This window comes from Clarias gariepinus, chromosome 14, assembly GCF_024256425.1.
Source record: "Clarias gariepinus isolate MV-2021 ecotype Netherlands chromosome 14, CGAR_prim_01v2, whole genome shotgun sequence".
NCBI lineage: Eukaryota > Metazoa > Chordata > Actinopteri > Siluriformes > Clariidae > Clarias > Clarias gariepinus.
In genome coordinates, this window is record NC_071113.1 from 20,451,161 (window position 1) to 20,476,467 (window position 25,307).

At 39.5% G+C, this 25,307-nt stretch overlaps 1 protein-coding gene across 1 annotated transcript in view; it reads right to left on the reverse strand.

Annotated features, from left to right (window-relative positions):
- Positions 1-25,307, reverse strand: part of LOC128541034 (cadherin-12) — a 169,532-nt gene that overhangs the window by 114,125 nt on the left and 30,100 nt on the right. Inside the window, exon 2 of the mRNA XM_053511116.1 lies at positions 6,334-6,628. Coding sequence (XP_053367091.1) covers positions 6,334-6,628 — 295 coding nt within the window. The remainder of the gene's footprint in view (positions 1-6,333; positions 6,629-25,307) is intronic.

A 25,307-nucleotide genomic window follows, 5' to 3' on the forward strand; every position in this document is an offset into this window, starting at 1 on the left:
AAACCTTTGCTATATTTTACAATGGCCACCGTGTACAGACCCCTGGGGCCATATGTCGATTTTCTTAAAGAATTTGGACATCTCCTATCAGACCTATTGGTTAACTCTGACAAAGTGTTGATAGTAGGAGACTTTAACATTCATGTAGATGATGCTAATGACACTTTGGTACTCACATTTATGGACATACTTAATTTCTTTGGGGTCAAACAAAATATAAATGGAGCAACTCACCGCTTTATTCATACGCTAGATTTAATTATATCCCATGGTATAGATGTCTGATATAGAGATCTTACCTCAAAGTGAGGTAAGGTACCTCAAATCCTAAAGACAGATTCACAAGTAATCTGCCAAAAATCCCAATTTCTTATTAGACCCATAAATGCAGATGATCTAGATAAAGTAACTAGCAGCATAAGCACTATTTTTTCCAGTACATTAGACACTGTTGCTCCCATCAGATTAAAAAGTCAGAGATAAAACACTTGCACCATGGTACAACAGTCATACTCGCACCCTAAAGAGAGCAACCCGTAACCTCGAGCAAAATGGAAAAAAACTAAATTAGAAGTTTTTCGAATTGCGTATAAACACTGTATGCGCAGCTATAGACAGGCTCTAAAAACTGCTAGGACCGAGCATCTTAGCCAACTGAAGGCAAGAAACCAAAACAATCCCAGGTTCTTATTTAGTACAGTGGCTCGTCTAACTAAACCTAAGATGCCTGCAGAGAGTATCCCATCACAGTTTAGAAGTTAAGAGTTATGGACTTCTTTGGTGAAAAGATTTATAGTATCAGGAAGAAAATAATGGAGGTTTGACTTCTAATAGTTTCTCATGATCCAGATCAGCCCAGGTCTAAATGAGGTCTTCACATTTAGATTTTTAGTGCTTTACAGGTATAGGACAGGAAGAGCTGTATAAACTTATCACCTCAGCTAAATCAACAACGTGCCTGTTAGACCCAATCCTAACCAGGACAGAGAAGCCTCTTAAAAAAGAAGTTAGAGGTCTGTGAAAGCCAGAAATCTTGCTTGTTTGTAGGTGACCAAATACTTATTTTCCACCATAATTTGCAAATTTATTTAAACTAAGAATTTTTTTTCAGTTTAAACATTTGATATGTCATATATGTTGTATTCTGAATAAAATATTGAAATTTAAAACTTCCATATCATTGCACAATTTGGACAGTGTCCCAACGTCTTTGAAATCGGGTTTGTAGTTAAGAGGTAGCCAACCTTAGTATTAGTGCCAATAGTCATGCAAAAAAAAACTGCAGTGTCAGGTTTTCAAATGCTTGCAACAGTTACTGGCTTGGGAAAGCCTTTCACAAATAAGAAAAATATGTAAATTTTAGACAATGGAAACAACACCAACAGATAGCTGTCACTGATTAGTTTGTACTATGCCTTTTTTGTTTACCTTTCAAATTCTCAAACAAGGATACATTTCCATATATACATGCAAATTAGGTGAAAAAATGCACATGGAAAAAAAGATCCTTCTTTCTAACCACGCAAATCTTTGCAGCACTTTTTTTACAACAGGATTATGATATTCTTTTAACAGGATTATGATATCCTCTTCAAATATCCTGGTTATAATTCGGTTTGCTACTTACTCTCAGTATAATATTATTTCTATTCTAAATAAGTTCAGCACAGAACCACATCAACAGCTGAAAATTCAGCTGTACCATAATGTGATGAGGATCTGTATATGCTGCTAAACTGCACTAAACACATGCTGTGTTTAATTAAATGCTCCATGCTCTTGAATTGGCTTGCATCGTGATCTAGGAATGGCTCATCTGTGAGGATCAAACTAATCACACATGAGACCAAATTCCTGTAACCTATCATAATGCAAAAGGCAGGATTTAAAGGGAAAAGTTTTATTTTGATTCTACGCCATCGTTATAAAACTATGCACTTAAACATTAATACACAATGTAAATAAGCTGGATTTTTTTTTTTTTTTTTATTTCTGGATTTTGGTGTTTGTTTTTTTTTTTTTTTTTTTCTAGATTATGGGGCTAGTGCCACCAAATAAACATATTGCATAAGGCCCAAATGTAACCACATCAACTTTTAATCTATTACAAAAATGTTTATCCGTTGTTGAGTTGCTCTGGCTGTACAGCAATTTTAGATGCATCTGGGTATAGAGGTGCCTAAACAGTATTATGACATTGTTCTGACATCTGACAGCTATAATTTGCTTAAAAATTTTGTATGCAGAGTGGTTTAGATAGGTTAATAATAATTCAATTTCATATATTGACACTGGCTAAGACGACTATAGCAGATGTTTGTATTTGTCATAATTATTGTTGCCATTCAGATCAAGAGAAAGGCAATCTTCCAGTGGATTACCTTGATCTCTCATGCTCAAGGGGGAAAGCATAAAAAGTGGCTCAGATAAATGCAGGGCACACTGGGTATTATTCCCAAACAGGGAAATGTGGATGTACTTGAGCAGCTGCTGTTTACCTTTATTATTCTTGTCAGTATAAAAGCATAGTGCTCCATTTATTTATTTGTTGTATTTGTTTTATAAAGGACATGTTTTCACTAAAAAAAGGAATGGATAAATACCCCACTAAATAATTGTTATATGTATGGCTTTACAAAGTGGTTTCTTGTATGTTCAATAAATTGTGACTTTACTGTTATAATCTTTTCCAACTCATTCTTAACACAGATAGAACCTTATAATATAATAATAAGATCACAAAATGAAAAGCCTATTACAGCAACAAAATTCACATATCCAAAGGGTCTTGAGGCACTTACTGGCACTTTCCTATTTTTTTTACTTCCTTATTTGTTTCCTCACGTTCTCATATCCATAATTCTCTCAAGTGACAGGCTACCTGCTAACTTTAATTAAAGTTATAGCAAAAATGGCTGCTTGCCAATAATACCAGGGCCTGCCTTTAAGAGTGATAGTGTACCATGCTGTCACTCCCTTTAACAAAGGGCAGTCAAGCAGAATGAACCTAAACTTAATTACACTCCATAAATGCCTGATTCACAAGCTAGCTGTAAGACATTGCATACATTAAATCAAAGCACATAATAAAATGGGAAGATACTGTTGGTTTACAACCTTTGTGTTACACTTTAAAATGAGTTTAAAAGGCTTGAAATGATGACTGCTTTCATTTGAAAAATACAAAGAAGAAGAAAAAGAAGATTTTTTTATATTTCTAGTATTTGTCAAAATCTTTTATTACATAAACATGGTAAAATGACATGATAACTTGAATCACTGCTGAATCAGAATCAAATATTTAGCCTAATTGTTTTGTTTGAAGTAGAATATTGTAAGGGGTAGCCCCTAGAGGGCGCCCAAGCGCCCAAAGACTGGTTTTTGGTTGTGTTTTTTTGTGTTTTGATGGGAAACTCCATATCCCAGGCTGCACCTCGGTCAGGTGAGGGAAGCACTCACCTGAGCCGAGGCGAGTAATTAAGGGAATCTTTATAAAAAGCCTGACTGAAGTTTAGTCAGGAAGTTTAGTCGTGATGATTATTGGTGGCGAGGGAGAAAAGGAACCCCAGACTGAGCTGCAATGGAGGAATGAAACGAGAGATATCTGCACATTTTGGGCGGAATAGAATAAGGAGCGCTTTCAAAACCTCCCGTCCAGGTTCGGGAGAGCCACGCTGCAGGTCCGGATGTTCTCCCTCTTTCTCTTCCGTTCGACTTAGAGAATTTGCGCGTCTCAGCTGGACAGTGAGGACAAAGCGTCTCCTCTTCTGCTGCCTCCGCTCTTAGACACTGAGGATACGGCGCTTTTGCCACCTCGGCTGAACAGCGAGGATGACCGCTTTCTCTGCCTCCGCCTCCACTCGACTGGGAGGGCTACGCACCGCTGCTGAATGGGGAGGACGTTGCGCTTCCTTCTCCTCCGCTCGAGATTGAGGACGTCGCGCTTTCTCCTCCTCTGCTCGAGATCAAGGACGTTGCACTTCGTCCTCCTCCCCCTCTGCTCGAGATCGAGGACGCCGCGCTTCCTCTTCCTCCTCTGCTCGAGAACGAGGGCGTCGTGCTTTCTCCTCCTCTGCCTCTGCTCGAGATCGAGGGCATCGCGCTTCCTCCTCCTCCGCCTCTGCTTGAGATCAAGGATGTCGCTCCTCCGACGCATCCGCTATAGCGAGGACATCGCGTTTGTACTGTAAGGAGTCTTTGGGCGCCAAAGTTTGTTTTTTTGTGTTGTAGTTTTGACGGAAAACTTCATATCCCAGACTGCACCTCGGTCAGGTGAGGCAAGCACAAAGTAATTAAGGGAATCCTTATAAATAGCCTGACGTTCCTGCCTGAAGTTCAGTCAGGCGTCTAGCTTTTGTTGTGTTGGTTATCGTTAAGCTTTTCGTGATGATTATACTTTAATTTATGAAGTGAAATTAAAGAGTACGAGGAACTCTAAGAAAAGACCTATTGTTTTGTGTTCGACTTGAATAAAGGAACTTTTAAACCGTTATCTTGCCTCCGTAAATTATGCCACGCAAACCCCCACATAGAGTTCATGATAAATATTATGTTTTTTTTTTGTTTTGTAAAGCTGCTTTGTGACAATAGTCATGGTTAAAAGTGGTATATAAATTTTAGTTTATTTTAATTAAATTGGCTGAACTGTATAAATTCCAGGGCTGTCAATATTAATTAATGCATGTTGTGATAATTTTTTTACGCAAATCATATGAAGTTTCCCTAATGCCTTCCCATATTCATAGCATGGTTAACCAGCTGTGCGTGATAAGGGCACATTTAACTGATAATAACATGACTGAGGAACCAGGTGTGATGAAGGGCAAGTCTCATTATAAAAATCCTTTAAATAAAAGTTTGGATAAAATCAAAAGTTGTGTGCTCAAGCTACCTTAAATACAAATGCTATACAAATAAAATTGAATTGAAGTATAGTATGTATATAAAAAACTTAAATAAACAGTGCAGAGTATTAATCATTTACAAATATATTTTAATGATAAAACTGGATTTCTCCCTAATTTAGTCATTGGGCACTCCCCCAACAAGGCAACAGCTACTAACCAGTGATGGTAAATGCTTAGGTAAATCATTCAGTATGTTACCTTCAAGACAACAGCTGACCTCACAATTTGAGCCACTGCCCATGAATTGTTAGCACTAACCATGCCTTTCCACTTGTGTGTGCTTCGCCAGTGACACTCTGGATGGTGTAAAAATGAAGTATCTCACACTTGCTTACTTTTTTCAATTTGTACTGACTAAGAGTTCATCAACAATTTATAAACAATAATTACAAAGTATGGAAGTCAGGCTGGACAAGATTTTGCAAGTTCTGTCACTCTTCTTACCATATTTTTAGAGGATCAAGTATAAAGCACATTTTGACCACTTAATAACAAAAAAATGTGAATGCTTGAAACACAATGAGAAGATGGGTTCTAAGAATCATTCTATAGGAATGTATTTCTTGGGTACGCAACATCTACATTTTACTCTACTGTTGAATTCTCAAGTCTTAAGTCAAAATTTGTTACATGATTATGAACATGTGTAACTGGATGGCACTAATTATCAGACAATCAAGTTTGCAGAAAAACAGATAATTCAACTTATAATTTGCTGACGGCCACCTAAAAATAAAATCCTATAGTAACTTAAGGTTTTCATTATCGAATGATTAAAAAGTATACAATTTATAAGTAATGTAAAAGTTTATCAAACCAAATAAAAGTTGTGCATTAGAAATTAAATATGGCTTTAAAACTTTTACTGACTTTTAAAAGGTGTCTCTGAAGATTTGCCCCCAAGAATGGGGTGCTGTGCATTTTCTAAGTGGTGGGGGTAAATGAATGGATTCTACCGTAAAGCAAGAATTTTGTAAAAATATTAAGTTTACCACAATTGAGGAGGCTTGCATGCTGTGTAAGACCATACCCGCAAGAGGGTATAAGTTGTACCCCTTGGGTGGAAGAGGTTTTAAAAAAGAAAAACAGACAGAATATTACCCTGTAGCCTCTCTTGGTTCAAGGTTTAAAAATAGGCCTTGAATATAAGGTTTATTTAAATGTTTATCACCACTTCATATAATGTAAGAAGTATTTTACGATGAATTGCCTGCTTTATTGTGCAGTTTGGTAACTTGTTTGACTTTCAATAAAATCCAAAACTATGATAGAATTAATATTTCTATCTCAGCCTCCTTGCCTACCTTGGAAGAATTACAAAATTACATTTTCTATGCAAGCCTCCAAGAATCTGATATAATATCATGTTGTTTGGAAACTTCTTAATAAATTTATTTGCAAGGTCAAACTTTAAGAATGTCCTTACCCACAGGCGACATCTCAGGGACGCTAGCTCTATAAGGGCCCTCCAGAAATTTTGGCTCATTGTCATTGATATCCTGAACCTTGATGATGAACTCAGATTCATGCTCCAGGGGCCTGTTGGTGTTGATGTCCACAGCCTGTGCTCGGAGTGTGTAATAAGGCTTTTCCTCCCTGTCCAAGCTGCGTAAGGCATGAATATCTCCAGTTGTCTGATCAATGGTGAAGATGGTGCCGGCCCCTTCTCCTGAGAGAGTATATTTCACTTCACTGTGTCCTTTGTCCAGATCTGTGTGCAGCTGAGAGCAGAAATATAAAAAAGAAAAGCTGTGGTGGACACTAATAATTACATATTTAATTTAATTTTTTTTTTCACAAATTAAACACCCAAACAGGCTGGCAGTGTCAGAAAAGTCAGACAATGAAGAGAATATATATATATATATATATATATATATAGTGAGGTCAAATAGTATTTGATCACGCTGTGATTTTGCAAGTTCTCTTACTTAGAAATCATGAAGGGGTTTACAATTTTTAGCATAGATGCATTTCCACTTTGAGAGACAGAATCTAAAAAGAAAAATCCGAAAATCACATTGTATGATTTTTTTTAACAATTTATTTGTGAATTACTGTGTCAATTGGAAAATGGACTTGCTGGTGTGTTCTGGTTCATTGTTCTGCTGCATAACCAAAATGCGTTTGAGCTTGAGATAATCCTAGAAATACAGTGGAAAGCCTATTTTGCAAGTTCAACATTAAAGGAAGAGTGGCTGGACTACTTGTGCAGAAAGAGGAAGCTATCAACTGCTGCTACCAAATTCCTGAGGTGGCAAGTGTTAAAAAACCCTTAACTGACTGCAGAGGACCTACAGAAAGATTTGGTTGCACTACAAGATGCATACTGAACAATGAAGGTCAGCTCAAGACATACCCTGCTAAATTGGCTCCAATATGCTAAGAACCATAGAAAAAGAGACAGAGAAGTTTAGGAATTCTGTTCTATGCACTCATAGAACATTTTTTTTTGTGACTATGAATCAGTAGTGAGGCATATGCAGAAAATTGCGCCCTGCCTACAGTGACACATGGTGGTGGCCCAGTGATGCTCTGGGGCTGCTTTGCTTCCTCATGTGTTCAATGAAGATATGATATATGTAGGTTAATAACGACTAAACTCCATTACAAAATTGCTTTGTAATAGATTAATGTTTTATTTTGAAATCTAGCTTAATTAAAAAAAAAAAACAAATCCAACCACCAGTTATATTATCGTACAGTACACCCAGATGCCCCTAGTTGAAAAACATGGCTAACCTTTTACAAATTAATTTTGTAATGAATGAATTTTAGTTAAACTAAACTGGCAAAAGCCCAAGAGGAATGGATTAAGTTCCCTTTCAAAAGCTACACCCGATTGTGCATGAAAACGGTATGGAAATACTCTTTGCGCGACCGGTTGTTGAAGCTTTTATGTCAAACAATTTGTGAGAGAAACTTTCTTTCTCACTTTCGTGGACATGGAAACTATCACTTTAGAGCGCTCCTTTATGATAATCGAGCGTATTAGTTGTTATTAGAGGTGGTAAAACGCACAGTCGAACACCTCAATTTGTGGAAAAAAATATATATATTTTAAAAAATCCTCCAAACGCTCAAAGTTAGATGACAGGTTTCTGTCGGGTGACCGGAAGAGGGGCCTCAACGATTGCTCCTCCCCTTCTTGGCAACCTCCATGATAAATGAACTCTTTCATGGAATAAGCCGTATTTATCCTGTGTTTTTGTGCTATTGACATTAATTCAAATGTCGTTGATGCAAAAAGCGCAGTAGACTAATCTCTTCGTTGGAGGGAAAAGCTTTTTCAGGCAGCGGGTCAGGCTGGTGGTGCCCAACACACAATGGCTTTGCAGGCATACCAGGCGGACCTACTAAGAGATCTGAGCACTGGTGGGTCTATCGATGACGTCTATCGTTTTGGCGAAGCCGTAAACACCACCACCACTAGGTTTCGGGAGGCGAAGGTCTACGAGACAGACAGAGAATCGGGCTATTACAGTCAGTATTTCTTTAGTATTTTCCAAAAAAAACGGGGGGGTTGCGCCCAATTTTACATCTTTGTGGGCTGAATATCAAAATGTTGACAGCCAAAATTATTGTTTCTTAAATCCAACCAGAGGATTGGTTTGTGACCATCGACCTGAAGGACGCATATTTTTTATACGAAAATATTGCCACAACACAGGAAGTTCCTGAGGTTCGCTTTCGGGGGCGAAGCCTACCAGTATCAGGTCCTTCCATTAGGCCAAGCCATGTCACCCGCAATATATAAAATGTATAGATGCAGCCCTGGCTCTATGATTCCAGGCCTTCCGTATCCAAAATTACACAGACGACTGGCCGATTTTGGCTCAGTCTTAGAAGCTAGTGCTTCGACATCAAGATGTCATCCTAGCTCACTTCAATTCTTAGGATTGTGACTCAACACCATGGAAAGCGTTCTCTTTCCTGCTAAAGTACAACATATTATGGGTGTCATATGAGTTTCGGCCGCGATGCAGGCAAAGCTATCTCCTACACGTGTCGAATCCATTTTCAATACGCTAAAGGAGATTAAGCTAGGCCAGAAAGTAACTTTTACTACTTTCAGAGAGTGTTAAGTCTCATGGCAGCTGTTTCCACAGTGATATCCTTGGACCTTCTGCACATGAGATCTCTTCAGTTGTGGCTAAAAGCCAGGGGATTTCATCCAAGGGCCAATCCCCAGAGGCAAGAAGGGTTATGCGCCTAGCACTTCCTACCCTTTCTATGTCGTTCAGACCCTGGTTTTTGACTTTGGGTCCCACCCTAGGTCTGTGTTGTCATCGCAAACTGCTAACGACAGATGCTTCCTTCACGGGCTGTGGTCCAGTCTTAGATGGCCATCCAGCCTAAGGGATGTTGGAGGGGCCATCTTACATTTATACTACATTTAGGCATTTGGCAGACGCTCTTATCCAGAGCGACTTACATTTTTATCTCATTACACATCTGAGCAGTTGAGGGTTAAGGGCCTTGCTCAAAAGCCCAACAGTGGCAACCTGGTGGTTGTGGGGTTTGAACCTGGGATCTTCAAAACCGTAGTCCAATGCCTTAACCACTGAGCTACCCCTGGCCCTTCTTGCGTGGCACATCAATTGCCTCGAAACGTTGACTCTTTTTCTGGCCCCAAAATACTCTCTTCAGCAGCTGAGAGGCTACCATGTCCTAGTGCGGGTGGATAAAACTCGCTAGTCTCGTAAATAATCGCCTGGGAAAAGCTAGCGCACCAGATTCTGCTTTGGGGCACAGGACAAGTTTCTGTCCCTCAGGACAATTTACATTCCAGGGCATATGAATATTGGAGCAGACTTGCTGTTCAGGCAAGCTGTGACACACGGGGTTTGGACAGCCCACCTCGAAGTAGTCAGGCAATGGCCCATAAGTGGCTCTCGGGAGTCTTGTCGAAAGTCCGTCAACAAGACTTGCGCCTCGTATTGATAGTGCCCCGTCGGCCGACCAGTGTGTAGTGTTTAGATCTAATATCTTTCCTGTGAGGAGGGAGCTTCTGTCTCAGGCACAGGGGACGACATTCCATCCCCAGCCCGAGCTCTTTACCTTCCCGTCTGGCCCCTAAGGGGGACCAGTGAATAGAGAGGCTGGTCTTCCAGCCACTGTAATTAAAACTATACTAAGTGCTAGGACTTTTTCCACTAGGAGAACTTATGCCCTCAAATGGAGTGTATTGAAAATTGGTGCATAGTAAAACATGTAGACCCAGTCCACTGCCAAATTGTTTCAGTGGTGGAGTTGCTACAAGAAAATTGACCTCAGGCTTATGCCCTAGTATTCTCAGAACGTACATAGCCACTATTTCGGGGGTGAATGTTCTGACTGATGGGGTTTCTGTGGAAAGCACCTTTTAGTTGCCTGCTTTCTTCATGGAACTAAACAGTTGAGGCTGCCTAGCTGTCTAGCTATTGTGCCAGAGGGGTTGGTTGACACCCCCTTTTGAACCACTATAGTCAGCGCCTGTCAGGCTTCTGACCCTTAAGATGTTTTTTCTTATGGCCATTACTTCTTTAAAAAAAGAACTGGAGATTTGCAGGCTTGGTCAGCCTCCTCATCTTGCTTAGACTTTGCCCCTGGGCTAGTCAAAGCTATTTGGCATTCTCACCCAAACTATCTTCCGGAGGTTCCATTCTCGACTATGCACCCAGTTGTTCTTAAAGCCTTTGTTCTCTGCCATTTACAGCGGAGTCCAGTTTGTGCTTTTCAGATTTACAGTAAATCCACCACTCTAGCCAGTGTCGTAAATCAGAGCCGGTTCTTATACGTTATGGGCCGCAAACCGAAGGGTGGCCGGCACTAGACAAACATTGTTACATTGGGTAAGAGATGCTATTGCTCCTGCCTACGAGGCGCATGGCCACACTTCGCCTCTAAGATTCAGGGCTCATTCGACCAGAAAAATTGCCTCATCAAGAGGTGTCCCATTGCAGCAAGTGTGTGATGCGGCAGGTTGGTCCTCTCCGCACACATTTGTCAGATTCTTTAGTTTGGATGTCCATGTTACTCAGCATCCCAGCACAACCCCCAAAGTTATGTCTGAGACTTCCTTGGCTATTGTGCGCACACTACACAACCCTGGGGGTCCAGACACTTGCATGACTTCTCATTCCCATAGCGTTTTTACGCAGCATTGAGTGTAGCTTCTAAAAGGGAATGTCTTGGGTTACTTTGCTGTAACCTTGTTCCCTAAAAAAGCGGAAACGAGATGCTGCGCTCCAATGCCGCACTGTATGCGTGATTGGACGTCCTTTCAGACAAAATGTTTATAACTTTCAGATGCACCTAATCAAATGACGTCACCTGACTGAGGTTATATATGCCAAAATGTTTGGCGTGTTTGAGACACAAGCTTCAACAACCGGTCGCGCAAAGAGCGTTCCCATAGCGTTCCCATACTGTTTTCACGCAGCATCTCATTCCCGCTTTTTCAGGGAACAGGGTTACAGCAAAGTAACCCTAGAACGATCCCTCGAAAGCACTGAAGTTAGTATCTAGCATCAGCGGGTCATAATGGGTAAATATGCAAGGCTTTATTAAGTACTGAAGATGTTTCTTATCAAGGGGTTGAATAATTTTAATACAGAAGTAGTCAGTAAAGTAGCATTTTTGTCACGGCTGGCCCATGTGCAGCAGGCTTGGAGGCCCCAAAAGCAGACACAACAGAGTAGGTTTAATATAACTGATTTTAATGCAAAATATGAAAGTTTAAGAAATTTAGATTATGGTCTAAAATTACACTACTTTAAGTGAGCAGTGGCGTGGCTTGGCAGTGGCTGTAGGTAGGGGTTGAGGGACAACTGAAACAGAGCGCGCGCGGTGGCCAGCAGAGCGAGTGCGGCTGAGAACATACAGATTGAGCAAGAGCTGCTGTGAGCAGGCTATGTGGAGAGATGCAGGCAGCAACGCGCGTGCCGAATCTGACGCACAGGTAGAGAGAGAGCAGCAGCAGAGTGAGCGCGGCTATGTTGCGAGGTGAAGGCTGCAGCACACGAGCTGAATTCAATGTGCAGTTTAAGTGAGAGCAGCTGCAGAGTCAGGAGATCAAAGTTGTAGTAATCCTTAGGATATAGATAAAGTCTAAGTCGAAAGTGGAAGCAGAGGTTCAAAGCCAGGTTATCAGTCATTGTAGCGAACAATTCAGATTTGTAAAGCTAATGACATAACTAGAGGTGAAAAAGGGTCAACATGGTGAGAGGCAAAAAGGTACTATTGGCAAAAACACGAGACACAAAAACACTGGTCTTTGAGCACGCAATAATTCAGCAAGAGTTCACTGTCTGAGGAAGAGTTATATAGGGTGGTAAATGAGATGAGGCACAGGCGTGCTTGAGCATGAATGAACGAGGCAGCAAATCGAAAGCAGCGGAATGAGGTGGGAAAAGGAGTTGCGGGAGATCATGGCTTGGCTTGAGCAGAGGGCATGACTTGGCATACCTTTACAATTTTGTGTTGACTTTGGAGAAACCACTTGTCATATTAGGCCATGTCCACACATATTTTTAAAAACTGAGATGTTTCTACTTCGTTTAAAAAAAAAAAAAAAAAAAAAAAAAAATATATATATATATATATATATATATATATATATATATATATATCTTTGTCCACATGAAAACGCAAAACACCCTGTTAAGTGCAGTTAGGTAATGTCTTAAACATTACCATATGGTAAATTAACATTTCACAAATGGGACTGGCTTTGTAGTATGGGTTGTGGCAACCTATGGCACCAATGGTGGGACTCAAACTCAGATATTCAAATATAGAGCCAACAACCTACAGATTTAGCTACCTGAGCACCACTCCAATTTCATTCGTTTAATGTATTCTTGTCCAAGCACACATCTTTGCCCTGTAGCACACCTGGTAACACCTCTCTCAGTCATTAAATCACACACACACCACCTTAATAAATTTTAGTAAAATTAAACTGGCAAATGGCAAAACTTACTTTACATTCTGTATAAATGTCATTATTATGTCAGATTTTTTTATCAAGTAGTGAAGCAATGAGATACAGATGGAGCCACGTCAAATAGCCGCGACCGTGTGAATGGCGTGCGGCTGCCCTATGGACGGCGTAGTCCCCCCTCCTTTTCCTTTCAGAAAGGCGTGTCAAGATTTCACAGTAAACGCACCCATTCAAGCCCTATTTATTCATTTACCGTGTTACACCAGTAGATGGCGCTTCGTTCTCAAGAACACGTTAAGACACAAGCCAACAATTTAGCTGTGCTGAGTTGCAATCACGTGATTTTAACAACCCGCCCCTACCCCCGCCAAACTGACGCTACCAAACTGCACTACAGAAATGAAGATGGCGGCCTAAGGACTATTCGCGGTAAGTGGTGTTTTATTTTATAAAATTTGTTTGGGATTAGTTTACAGTTTATTTCCCAGTTTAATTTTTTATTGCCTGTTTTGAAAATCACTGGCAGCACCAGCAGCGGTCAGATGTGACTTTAGATAACTTAATGATCTGTTTACCAAGTCTGGAGTTAACAATGCAGCTTACTGTCAGTGTCACAAACTCACAATGTCACTACTCTTTAACTAAAAAAGATGCTAAAGCTTTAAAAAGTACTATTAATGTCCCTATTACAAAAGCTGCACTACCCGAGGAAGAATGTTTGTGCTCTCTGAAAATACCTTCAGAATCTGACTAAGTGTTTTCTGGATAAATTCAACATTTATTTATTCTTTAGGTAAGAGTTATTCTGCAGGGTATTTCTGTGAATATAATGTGATGCAGTTCATAAAGGACACAAGCTGAGGATATGTATAGGAGCGAGATAAACGCTCATAACCAGGTTTATATTTTACCCACTTTGGCTGTAAGTTTGCACCTTAGGCTGGATAAAAACTCTGAAGTGTTTATCAGTTAAGGAGTGGGGGGAGGTGTGTGTGGTGAGGGGAGATGTGGGGGGCTTCAGTACTCGGTAAGTTATAGTTTGGCTTCAGAGATGAACTAATGCTCATATACGAGTGTTATATCGCTTAACTTATTTGTATGAAAAGCGCAGTAAGTAAATTCTCAGTTAATTTAATGGAGACAATAATACAGACAGACCGGGGTTGATGCTAACAAAGATGCCAGAATTTACATTCCAGAATTCCCCAACACAGTATTTTACACACTCTATGGTGTAGGTTTACTAATATCTTTTATATTTATTACAACTAGATATTCTGCCAAGTTCATTTATCTTGGTCTTCACTAAATTCTCCTGTTTTCTTCAATCAGAGCTCCGCTGTGGAGGATTGGGTAAGACTGATGACGGTTGGCCTTTTGGAGCTACTGGAGGAGCCCAGATAAGCTGTAGAGGAAGCTGTAGAAGGGGTGACATCACAGTGCAACAGCTTTAGAATGATGTTTGGTCAGGTCTATATTCTGAACATAAAATTACAAAACGTCTGATACTTTGGGGAAAACAATGACTTCAACTGTTCCATCTTTAATAGTTTTTAAAATAGATATTTTAATATAAAAGAACCAGATAGAGACTGATAAGCAGCTGGTGTTATCCGGGTATTTTACTAACCTTTAAGCATAATACAACATGTATTCACCTGTTTTTACAAATTACTGTTTTACCTTTGACTAGTTTTGGAAGAATTTTATTTTTTAAGTCATGTGTGCATGTTTTAATTGTTGGGGGATTGTTTGGGTATTAAAAAAAACATTTACTTGAACTACTTCAATGGGCAAAAAATGGGAGATGACTTTGTGTTAAATAGTCAAAGAGTTGGCTAATCAGTAATAATATACATAATTATTATTGTCATGGAAAAAAATGAAAACAACAGTTAAACACTTGATCATATGTATCTGTGCTAGTATGTAATTATGTGACCAATAATTATTTTTCTCAGTATAAATAAATTTTGGGGTTTTAAGAACTCCATGTGAAAGTGAGAAACCTCAGTGGAGAATACTGACTATGACATTGTGTCTGTGTGTGTTTTTTTGGGGGGGCAGGGGGAGGGGTTCTTTAGACATGTCTGTGCCAATGTGTTTGTGTTAAAGCCAACAAAGAAATGCAGGAGCGCGCACACACACACACACACACACACTTTTCCATCCACAAATGCTTTAACTGTCGGCTTGTAAATCGTTGATTAAACCTATGAACACAGCTGTTCAGCCTCAGTCCTAAACACAAGCGCAGGGTCTGTTTTTGTCCTTAACTAAAAGACATAAATATGTTAATAATTTATACAATGATAACATTGTTTATTTTGCTAAATAAGGTAATAAGCAATATTTAAAACAAAACAAACCAGTAAGTAAGTGTTTTATATATTAAAGTGCTGTGTATAACCAAGTGCCCTAACAAACATAGCAACAGTGTACAGAGTGTGTGATGGGGGTAATTGGAAGGTGAATGACAAAAGACGATCTAAGGTGTGAATGCACATTCAAATTCAAATTTTATTTGTCACATACACAGTCATACACAGTATGATATGCAGTGAAATGCTTATACGACCGCCGGTGACCTTAAAAAAAAAAAAAAAAAAAAAAACTATATATAAGGAATAAATATTAATAAAAAGAAATAAAATACAAAGGAAAATAAATGTAACTAATAAAATAAACAAACTGTACAGATAAGGGCATGTAAAAATATCACAAAATATGTAAAATGTTTTAAAGTGTCATGTGCAATGGCAGAAAAACATATATTGTACAAAGTGACTTATGAAAAGTGACATGTGCAATAGCTTCAGATATGTAAATATGTATTGCATGAATGTGTCCATGATTGTCCAGTCAGTGTCAGTGTTTAAAAGATATTACTCCTGTGTGGTGTGATGTGATTGAGAGACCTTATCGCCTGCGGGAAGAAGCTCCTCCTCAGTCTCTCTGTGTTGGCCTTCAGGGAGCGGAATCGCTTCCCAGACCGCAACAGAGAAAACAGTCCATTGTTGGGATGGCTGAGGTCCTTCACAATCTTCCTGGCCTTGGTCCAGTACCGCTGTCCTGCATGGTGCTGTTTCCAAACCAGGTCGTAATGTTTCCCGTCAGGATGCTTTCTATGGTACAGGAGTAGAAATTCCTGAGCACCTTAGAGGGCAGTCTAAAGTCTCTCAAGTGTCTGAGGTGGTAGAGACGCTGCTGGGCCTTTTTTACCACGGTGTTGATGTGACAACCATGACAGGTCCTGCGTGATGTGAACACTGAGGTATCGGAAGCTGTCTACTCCCTCCACTGGGCTCCTGTTGATGATGGGGGTCTGGTAGTTCCTCTCCTGCTTTGTACTAAAGTCCACTATCAGCTCCTTTGTCTTGCTGACGTTCAGGAGGAGATTGTTCCTCTGGCACCAGTTCTCCAGATTTACAATCTTCTCTAGGTAGGCCAACTCATCATTGTTAGAGATCAGGCCCACCACGACAGTGTCGTCAGCAAACTTGATGATGGCGGTGGAGTTCGTAGTGGCCACGCAGTCGTGGGTGTACAAAGAGTGTACAGCAGGGGGCTCAGAACACAACCCTGGGGGGCTCCAGTGCTGAGAGTGAGTGAGGCTGAGACATGTCCGCCCATCCTTACTGCCTGTGGTCTGCCAGTCAGAAAATTGGAGATCCACTGATACATGGATGAGCTGAGTCCCAGGTGCTCCAGCTTGGGGGTGAGTGTGGAGGGAATTATGGTATTAAATGCAGAGCAGTAGTCAATGAAGAGCATTTTAACATAATTCCCTTTCCTAGTGTCCAGGTGAGTAAGTGATGTGTGGAGGAGATGAGAGATTGCATCCTCTGTGGAATGGTTCTGGCGGTATGCAAACTGTAGTGGGTCGAGTGTGTCCGGTAGTGAAGAAATTATGAAGTCTCTGACCAGGCGTTCAAAGCACTTCATCACTACTGAGGTGAGGGCTACAGGGCGATAATCATTGAGGGAAGCAGGATGAGGTTTCTTTGGGACAGGAACAATGATGGACTCTTTGAAGCATGTGGGGATCACCGACTAAGATAAAGAGATGTTGAATATCTCAGTAAACACAGGTGCTAGCTGGTTTGCGCAGGCTTTGAGAATACGACCTGAGATTCCGTCTGGTCCTTCTGCTTTCCTGGTGTTCACTCTCTTGAAGGCTCTCCTCACGTCATGCTCAGTGATGATGAACGCACTTCCGGTGCTGGCAGTGTCTTCCTGTCTACAGCCGTTAGCGCCACTAGCATTAACATCGCTAGCGTCTTTAGCTGCAGCCTCGAAGTAAGCATAGAAAGTGTTCAGCTCGTCTGCCAGAGTCGCGTCCGCGTTCGTCATACCGGTTGTTGGTGCTTTATAATCCGTTATTGTCCTTAGTCCCTGCCACAGGCTCCTAGAGTCACTCTGTTGGAGCTGTGACTCTAGTTTCCTCCCATAGCGCTGCTTCGCCTCTTTCACCGCCTTCCGGACGCTGTATGACGCAGCCTTGTACGGTTCCATGTCCCCTGACACGAGTCCCGTTTTGTAGGCAGCGGTGCAAGATCTCAGAGCATCGCAGATGGTTTTATCCACCCACGGCTTCTGGTTGGGAAACGTTCTAATAGTCTTTTTCTCTACGGTATTGTCCGCTAGTTTCCCAATGAATCCCACAACCGCTTCCGTAAACACGCTGATGTCATCATCGGAGCTGTTTCGGAACATGTCCCAGTCTGCGTCATCGAGTGCGTCCTGTAATGCGACCACCGATTGGTCCATCCAGCGCGCGACCTCCCTCTGAACCGGAACTTCCTGTTTTAGCCTTTGTTTGTATTTTGGCATGAGGAAGATGGCGGCGTGGTCGGATTTACCAAACGGTGGGCAAGATTGTGCCTTGTAGCCGTCCTTGACCGTTGTATAACAATGATCCAGTGTCCTTTCGCCCCTGGTGGGGCAGGTGATGTGCTGATAAAAGTTTGGCGCTGCGCATTTGAGGTTGGCACTGTTAAAGTTCCCCGCTACAATAAGCGCTGCATCCCGGCGTTGTGATTGTTGCTGTGTGAGTGCCTCATGCAGCTCGCATAAGGCAGTGTCCGTGTCCGCTTGTGGTGGAATATAAACGGCGCTGATTATGACCGATGTAAACTCCCGAGGTAGATAAAAAGGATGACACATGATGGACAGTAGCAACAGTAGACAGTAGTTCCAGATTTGATGTGCAGGAGCGTGTGAGAGGAACAACGCTTGCGCTGTTGCACCAGCTGCTGTTCACCATTAAACACACGCCGCCTCCCCTTGACTTCCCCGAGTCTCGTGTCCTGTCCATGCGGTAAACCGAGAAGAACTCGGCCGGCTGGATGGCGTGGTCCGGCACCGCTGGGTTCAGCCATGTCTCGGTGAAGCAGAGGAGATTGCAGTCCCGAATGTCTCTCTGGAACTTTTTCCTGGCCCTGAGGTCATCGAGCTTGTTTTCCAGTGACTGGACGTTGGCGAGCAGGATGCTAGGCAGAGGTGTGCAGTGTGCACAGGCTCTCAGCCTGTTCCTGACGCCGGCTTGTTTCCCTCGGGGCCGCCGCTTCGCGTCGCGTCCTTTGTTCTCCCTCAGGATCTCACTCGGCCAGCTCGGATCCGGAGTTAAAAATGTTGAATTGTGAGTACATTGTATACCAGTAGAAACAAGAGTGTCTCTATCATAACTAATGTACTCCATGGTGGTAATTTTGTCGGTTTTAAAACACTGAAAACTAACTTAAAAAACAAAAACAGAGAAAAGGTGGTCGGAGCAGTCGTGACGGCAGCCGACCTCACCGGCACCATATTGCAAAAATCTCCGCTTTGCTCTTCAGTGTGTGTGTGTTCCCAGGGGTGCATTCCTAAATTCAGTCTGTCTGAATCTTTATAAACGGCTACTTGGGAAAATCATGTTTAAGAAAACGACAACAACAAAGCCGGCTCAGACAATTCTGAGGAATGCAGAAGCACACACACACACACCGGTGGCACTTTAGCCGTTAGTGCTTCAACGTTGTCTTGTAAAACCTATGAACACAGCTGTTTAAAATAAATATTAAACAGACACATGGTCTATTTTGTCCTCAAGTGAAATACATCAATACGTTAATCATTTACACCACGATAACATTAGTACAGAAGGATCTGAAGAGACTTGTCTCTATTACATCATGACTTTCAGACGTTCAGATATTCGAACCATAGACAGTGTTTATTTGCTGAACATTACAAAACAGCCATGTCCAATAAAACAGTGCATCTTCATTAAGCCATATTGGTTTTGAGTCAGAAGTAAAATTAACGAAAGACAGAGAAGCCCCGTAAACTTGACCCTCAACTTGACCCTTCATTTTTAAATGTTCAAATAAACATTTCAGAGTATATAATTTGTCATCTGTTTACAGCGTTGGCTGATTTTGTGATTTAGACCCATGGGTGGCATTGAAATAATTTTTATTAGTAGTAGTAAGCCAGGCTTTAGTAACTTTGACTGCAGTACTTATACAATTCAAAACTCTTAAGAATTCATTTTGTTAAATCTAAGGGGTGACTGTTTGGCCTCAACCTAAAAAAAAAGTAATAATTACTTAACTTTTATAGAAATTTGCTGCCCAAACAAAATATTTCACATTGCTGTTTACATGACACAACATGTACCTAGGTTGAAATCTCAAGTTGCCTTAACTTGTAATTAAAATATTTAAGTCAGAAGGATTGGTTGTGGGCTTAATTAATTTTCTCAGTTGTCCCCCATTGTAGTCCACTGATGTTGTTGGTTCAAGTTATTTTTTTTTCTATAAAAACAAATTGGCCTAACAATACCCCAACAATTTAAAACACACATACATTATTAAAAAAAACTTTATTCTTTCAAAACTAGTCAAAGGTAAAACAGTATCTGCATAAAACAGGAGAATACAGGTTCTATTTTGTTTAAAGGTCAGTAAAATACCTGGATATCACCAGATGCTCATCAGTTTAAAAAAAGTCTATGGCAATAAGATTTTGTTTCTAAACATATGAATCTGAGTAGAGCATGTCTTTCCAAGTCCAATAAAAATAATTTAGATGGCTTCATAAGTGTATGTCCAGTCACAGACCTTTCCAATCCTCACTCCTAAAACTGCTGCACAATCACCCAGGCCCTCAATATTTAATTCTGATAACAATAAAAGATATTAATAAGGCTGTGCTGTATACCATCAGAGTGTGTAAAAGACTAAAAAAGTCATCTGGGGCGACCGTAATATATCTCAGAATTCACATTTTTATGTATCATTAAGACTAGTTGAACTCATATTAGTAAGTAGATAAACTGATGAAGAAAGATAAACTTTAGTGCCCTTTCATTTTATGAAAACCATTATTTCACAAGTTTATTCTATAATATCAGAGTCTCCTTCATTATCCAGTTAAAATAAATGTTTATCCCTATAAAAGGAATGGAAAATGGCTGAATTTAAAGAAAAAGATAAAATATACAAATAATTATACTTAAACAATTAACTCTATGTATATAATTGATGTATAGAATATGAAAACTACAAATATAGGACATATATCTGTCATTTAAAACATTTAGCAGTGGTCGCCCCATATGATGTTTTTAAGTTTACTCAAGTATAACAGGCTAACAGTTAGCCTCAGAAACCAAACTAGCTTCTTCTAGTGACAAAGCACTATCAAATTTATCATCAAAATATAGATTTGTGGAAAAGAATTATAATTCACAGTTTTGGGGTGGTCGCCCCACATGATGACCAAAAGTGACTACGACATCACAGCGGTTAAAAAACAGCTTTTTCTTACTATATGAGAGAGACTGATTTACCATACAGTTGTTTCCAGGGGGTCTTCACTTGTGTCTGGCTGATGCAGTATCCCATCCTTGAGATGTTTTTTAAAATAAAGGTCCCAAAATTGTGGTTTGTTGATGGTCGCCCCGGATAAAATGGATAGAATCAACATAATTCGGACAACATTCGTTTGTATATCATGATAAAAATATATGAGCAAATGCTTTATAGTTTTGTCAATGGATGTTTAAAATTATGCCAACTAGGAAAAGAGATATATTTAAGTTGATTTAAAGTGTTTTTAAACCAGTTGTCCTAACTAAAGTCAAGGCCGGACGGTCGCCCCATATGGTGTTTTGGCACTTCGGATAGCAGAAAAATGATGAAAAACTTAAAAATTTGGAGACGTTAGAGTGGTTTAGTAGGTAAAGAAGGTATAACAAGTAGATGAGAAATTTTTATGTATTTTTTAGTTTTTTCTGCAAAATAAAATTAACCCGGACAGAAAAAGGGGGCGTCACGTCATTGACCCAACTACATGTTTGAAGTGATGTCTTAAAATAACTGGGTATTTACTCATTTCGTTTTTTATACAAATAAGTTAACAGATATAATACTCGTAGATACCCCAGTGGAAAAAAAAAATACACTTTAGTGTATTACAAATATATTGAAATCCTCGATAGTACATTGCAAATATAATAAGAAAAAATTGTACCATCAGTTAATATATAAAAAGTATACTAACATCATGCTTTTACCAAATTCTGGAATTAAATTTTTAATATACTTAAAAATAATTGTATTATAGTACACTTTCCAAAAATATATTATAGGAAAATATACTTTAAGTGAAAGGTTGGTCTAATTTCCAAAGTATACTTATTTAAACTTGTTTTTTTTATGTATTTTTGATATATTTTTTAAAAATATGCTCGAAATAATCATTGTACAAATGTACAGAAAGTATACATTAGAAGACAATTTTAATACTCTGTATATTATCAGTTAAATTTAAATGTACTTATATTTAGTGCACTACTCTCTCGTGCTTTTAGACTCGTTTCTGCACGCTGAATCTCTCTCTCGCGCGCGCGATGTTAAACTCGTTTTTGTGCGCTGAAAATAATTTTTTCCTGATCAAGATAATTTATGCTTGCACTCTCTCACTCTTCTGTGCGCTCACAGAATAAAGTGACACACTGCAGCAGTTTGATATCTCTGTATCTATTCCAGCCAACCATAGACTAGAATCGGCGCCCCACCAGCCAATCAGAGATTGTAGGCAGGCAGATTCAGAAAGTCTCTGATTGGCCCTCAGTCCTCCACTTCTAGTTTGAATTAACGGCTGGAAGCTGCAACATCGCGTGCGTTAGTTCGTATCGTTATTATTTTATTTTCATCTGCATAAGGTAAACGGTTTTTGTTAGGTAATTTGTAATTAAGTACATACTTTAAACTATAGAATGTATTGTCTAATGTGTTGTTGCTAAATCTTATGTACTTTGCTTGTGGTTTAATGGCTCCATAGCTCTCGGCCTGTTTTCAGTCTCTGTGTAACAGCTAGAATCAACACACCGGGTTTAAACTAATACTGTTCCTGTATACTCTAATACTAATGTCTGTCTGTGTCCACACACCAGGTTTAAAGGTCCTACACATCCCATTTTTCATTAAATGTTAATATGATCTTTAGGGTCCTAATAAAAAGTTTGTATTATACGTTAATTAAAAATTTAAAAGCATTGTGTAAAAAAACCACTACTTTTACCTGGTAAAAACTAGCTCTCTTCTCAGCAACCAGTTTCAGTACATGCTAATTTAAATGCTCATGACCTCTGCTGAACAACGCAGTGCTTTGTGGGTAATGCAGTCCAAACTGGAAAACGCTGAAATATGGAGCCTGAGCCTGTTTTCTTCAGTCGTTTTTGGTTTGATTTAAGTACGGAACCTACGCGGAAGTTTGTAATATCGCCTGACAACGCAGAAATTAAAAGAATGGACATGCATCGACTCGATTCGTCTTTCTCATCACTGCATGGCCATGAATTAACAGGCTGTTGCGCTGCCGCGAGCAACAACAACATAAAGTGGAGAAACTTACCGAGAGAGATATGGACGCGATGTGTTTACTGATGTGTTTACATGACTTCTTAATCTTTGACAGACATCGTTATAAACCATCTAATGTAACAAAGGTAAGCATAATATAGTTTTCCGACTACCCACACAGTTTGCAACTATACAATCACCTTAATGCATTGTTTATTATAAACGGGCGATTAGGGATTATATAGAGACGGATGTACATAGAGAAGAAGCCATAACCATGTTCTATGAGAGTATAAGTTAACTTACACTCCGCATTCATCGTGATTATTAGAAAAGGCGATCTGCAAAGATTTATAGTAAAAGGAATTACACTCACTCAGCCTGGTGAAGATGAAGCAGGAACACGAAGCGTTAGTACAGATCCATTTTTAGAAGTAAAACCTGCTTTATATTGACCCGCGTTTATAAAGCAGTCTGGTGAAAAATGATTATCGCAAACATAAACGCATTTAGGTAAATCGGCGGGGACGTTAGCTTTAAAAACTAAATTCAGCCACTGCGTCCTCAGTGGCTCAGATACCCAACCCTAGGTAGGTACCCTAGGTCACTAACCCTAGGTAGTGAATGACGACTGCTGTGTTCGCTATTACACCCAACAACTGTACACAACACTCGCTTAGGCGCCATTTTGCTCCAGCGGCGAAAAACAATGGCCGACAGCTTCTTCTCACTCGGGACGGGTCTTTGCTAAAACACCAGTGTCAATCAACTAGTGTAGGAGCGGCCTCTTGTGGTGTGGCGTCACATTGACAGGCATTTGCGATTGGCCTGATTTCAGAAGGGGCATGTTATTGTAATAAATGAAAAGAAAACCACTGGGCGGCTCTTTATCATCGTAGAGTGGTTGTGTACGCACTCTCCTAACACACAGTTCAGTCCAAACAGCTTAAAAAAGTGCATGTAGGCCTGTATGACCCATTTAAACTAATACTGTACCTGTATACTCTAATACTAATGTCTTTCTGTGTTCAGACTACAGTTTAAATTTAAGTTTGTGTGTTTGTTAAATACAAATAAACTATAGGACAGTTTTTTGTAACCTTGTGCAAATTAATTCTGTTGAACTCATGAATAAAATCTCACTCATAATTACTGTACTAATGTAATGTGTTTCAAAAACATGTTATAGTGTAGAAAATACATTCAGCATTTGTAAATTATCCTAAACACCTTTAGTGTACTGGTAATACATTTGCAATACTGTAATATAGAAGGTTTTATGTACTGTATGATACAATAAAGTATATTTGTATTAACCACAAAGTGTACTTTTTTAGTATTTGTAATTGACCAGAAGTATAACAGCTACCGCTGTAAGAAAAATATATACTCATAGTATATTAATCATGTATTTGAAACACAGTAAAAATAGCTGTAATGTACTTATAATATATTAAATATATACTTAAACTGTATTAATTACTGTCAGGTATGTACGTTAGTACACACACAGGCATATACTTTAGATGTACTATATATACTTAAAGTTGTTCCACTTTTGCACACAAAAGTATACTTAATACACTTCAAATTGTACTTTTGTACAATTTAATTACAACTTAAATACACTTAGTACAAAATTAGTTGTTCCAAAATAGCAAACTTGAAGTATACTAGTCATTAGTCTGGCTGCAAGTACATTTAAGTATGCTTTGGCATGCTAGGATTTAATATACTTAGTATACTTTTTTTTTTTTACTAGGGTAAGCATTAGCGACTGCTTTTGTATCCTTTAATTTACAGAGTTAGTGCTTCTCACCTATTAAACACTTTTGGGTTTTTTTGTGATTGGTTGGAGCAGGACCCTGTTGCTGGGTAAAAGTCAAGGCAAAGTGGGGTAAAGATCGATACGGTTGTAAACGGTTAGCCTAAGAGTAATGTCAGAGTAGAAACACACCAGCCTCACATATATAATGCTAACTAACTGTCTAAAATATCCTGTAAGCAAACTGAAACATATTTTATTTCATTTAATAATACTAACCCAAAGTAAAGAGCTCATGAAGCAGCCATCTTTACCTCCCTAGTCCAGTTTGGTAGCGTCAGTCCGACTGGGAAGTGGGGTGAGTGTCTTATAAATTAGATGATTGCATCTAAGCGAGGGTAAATTGTTGGCTCACCTTCATTTTTTTTTGGTATATTCAGTCTCTGTCTTCAAAGTTTTCACAAGAACACAATGTTATACCACAGAATACCACTGAAAAAAGTTGGGCCAACAATACAATATTAATTTATTTAACATTTATCTAGTTGGATCTTTTTCAGTGGAGGCCATGTAAAAATGTTAGACCCTTTGCAGAGCTAATCATATTTTAAGCCCTGTCTGTTCCTATAGTGGTGATCATGTCCATTACTTTACCTTAGATAATTTAGTTAACTTTCTCTTATTTTAACATACCCAGAGTGAATAAGTACAGTTACCATTTGTCATTGATAAGGTGTGCTGTTACACAAGGGTACTGTAGTTATGGCTACTTTCTTATGTCCAATAGTCTAGAGTAAGTGCAATAAAAGTAGCTTCTGCCAACTGCCTCTCTTTCATAGCTTTTTCAGTGTCATACA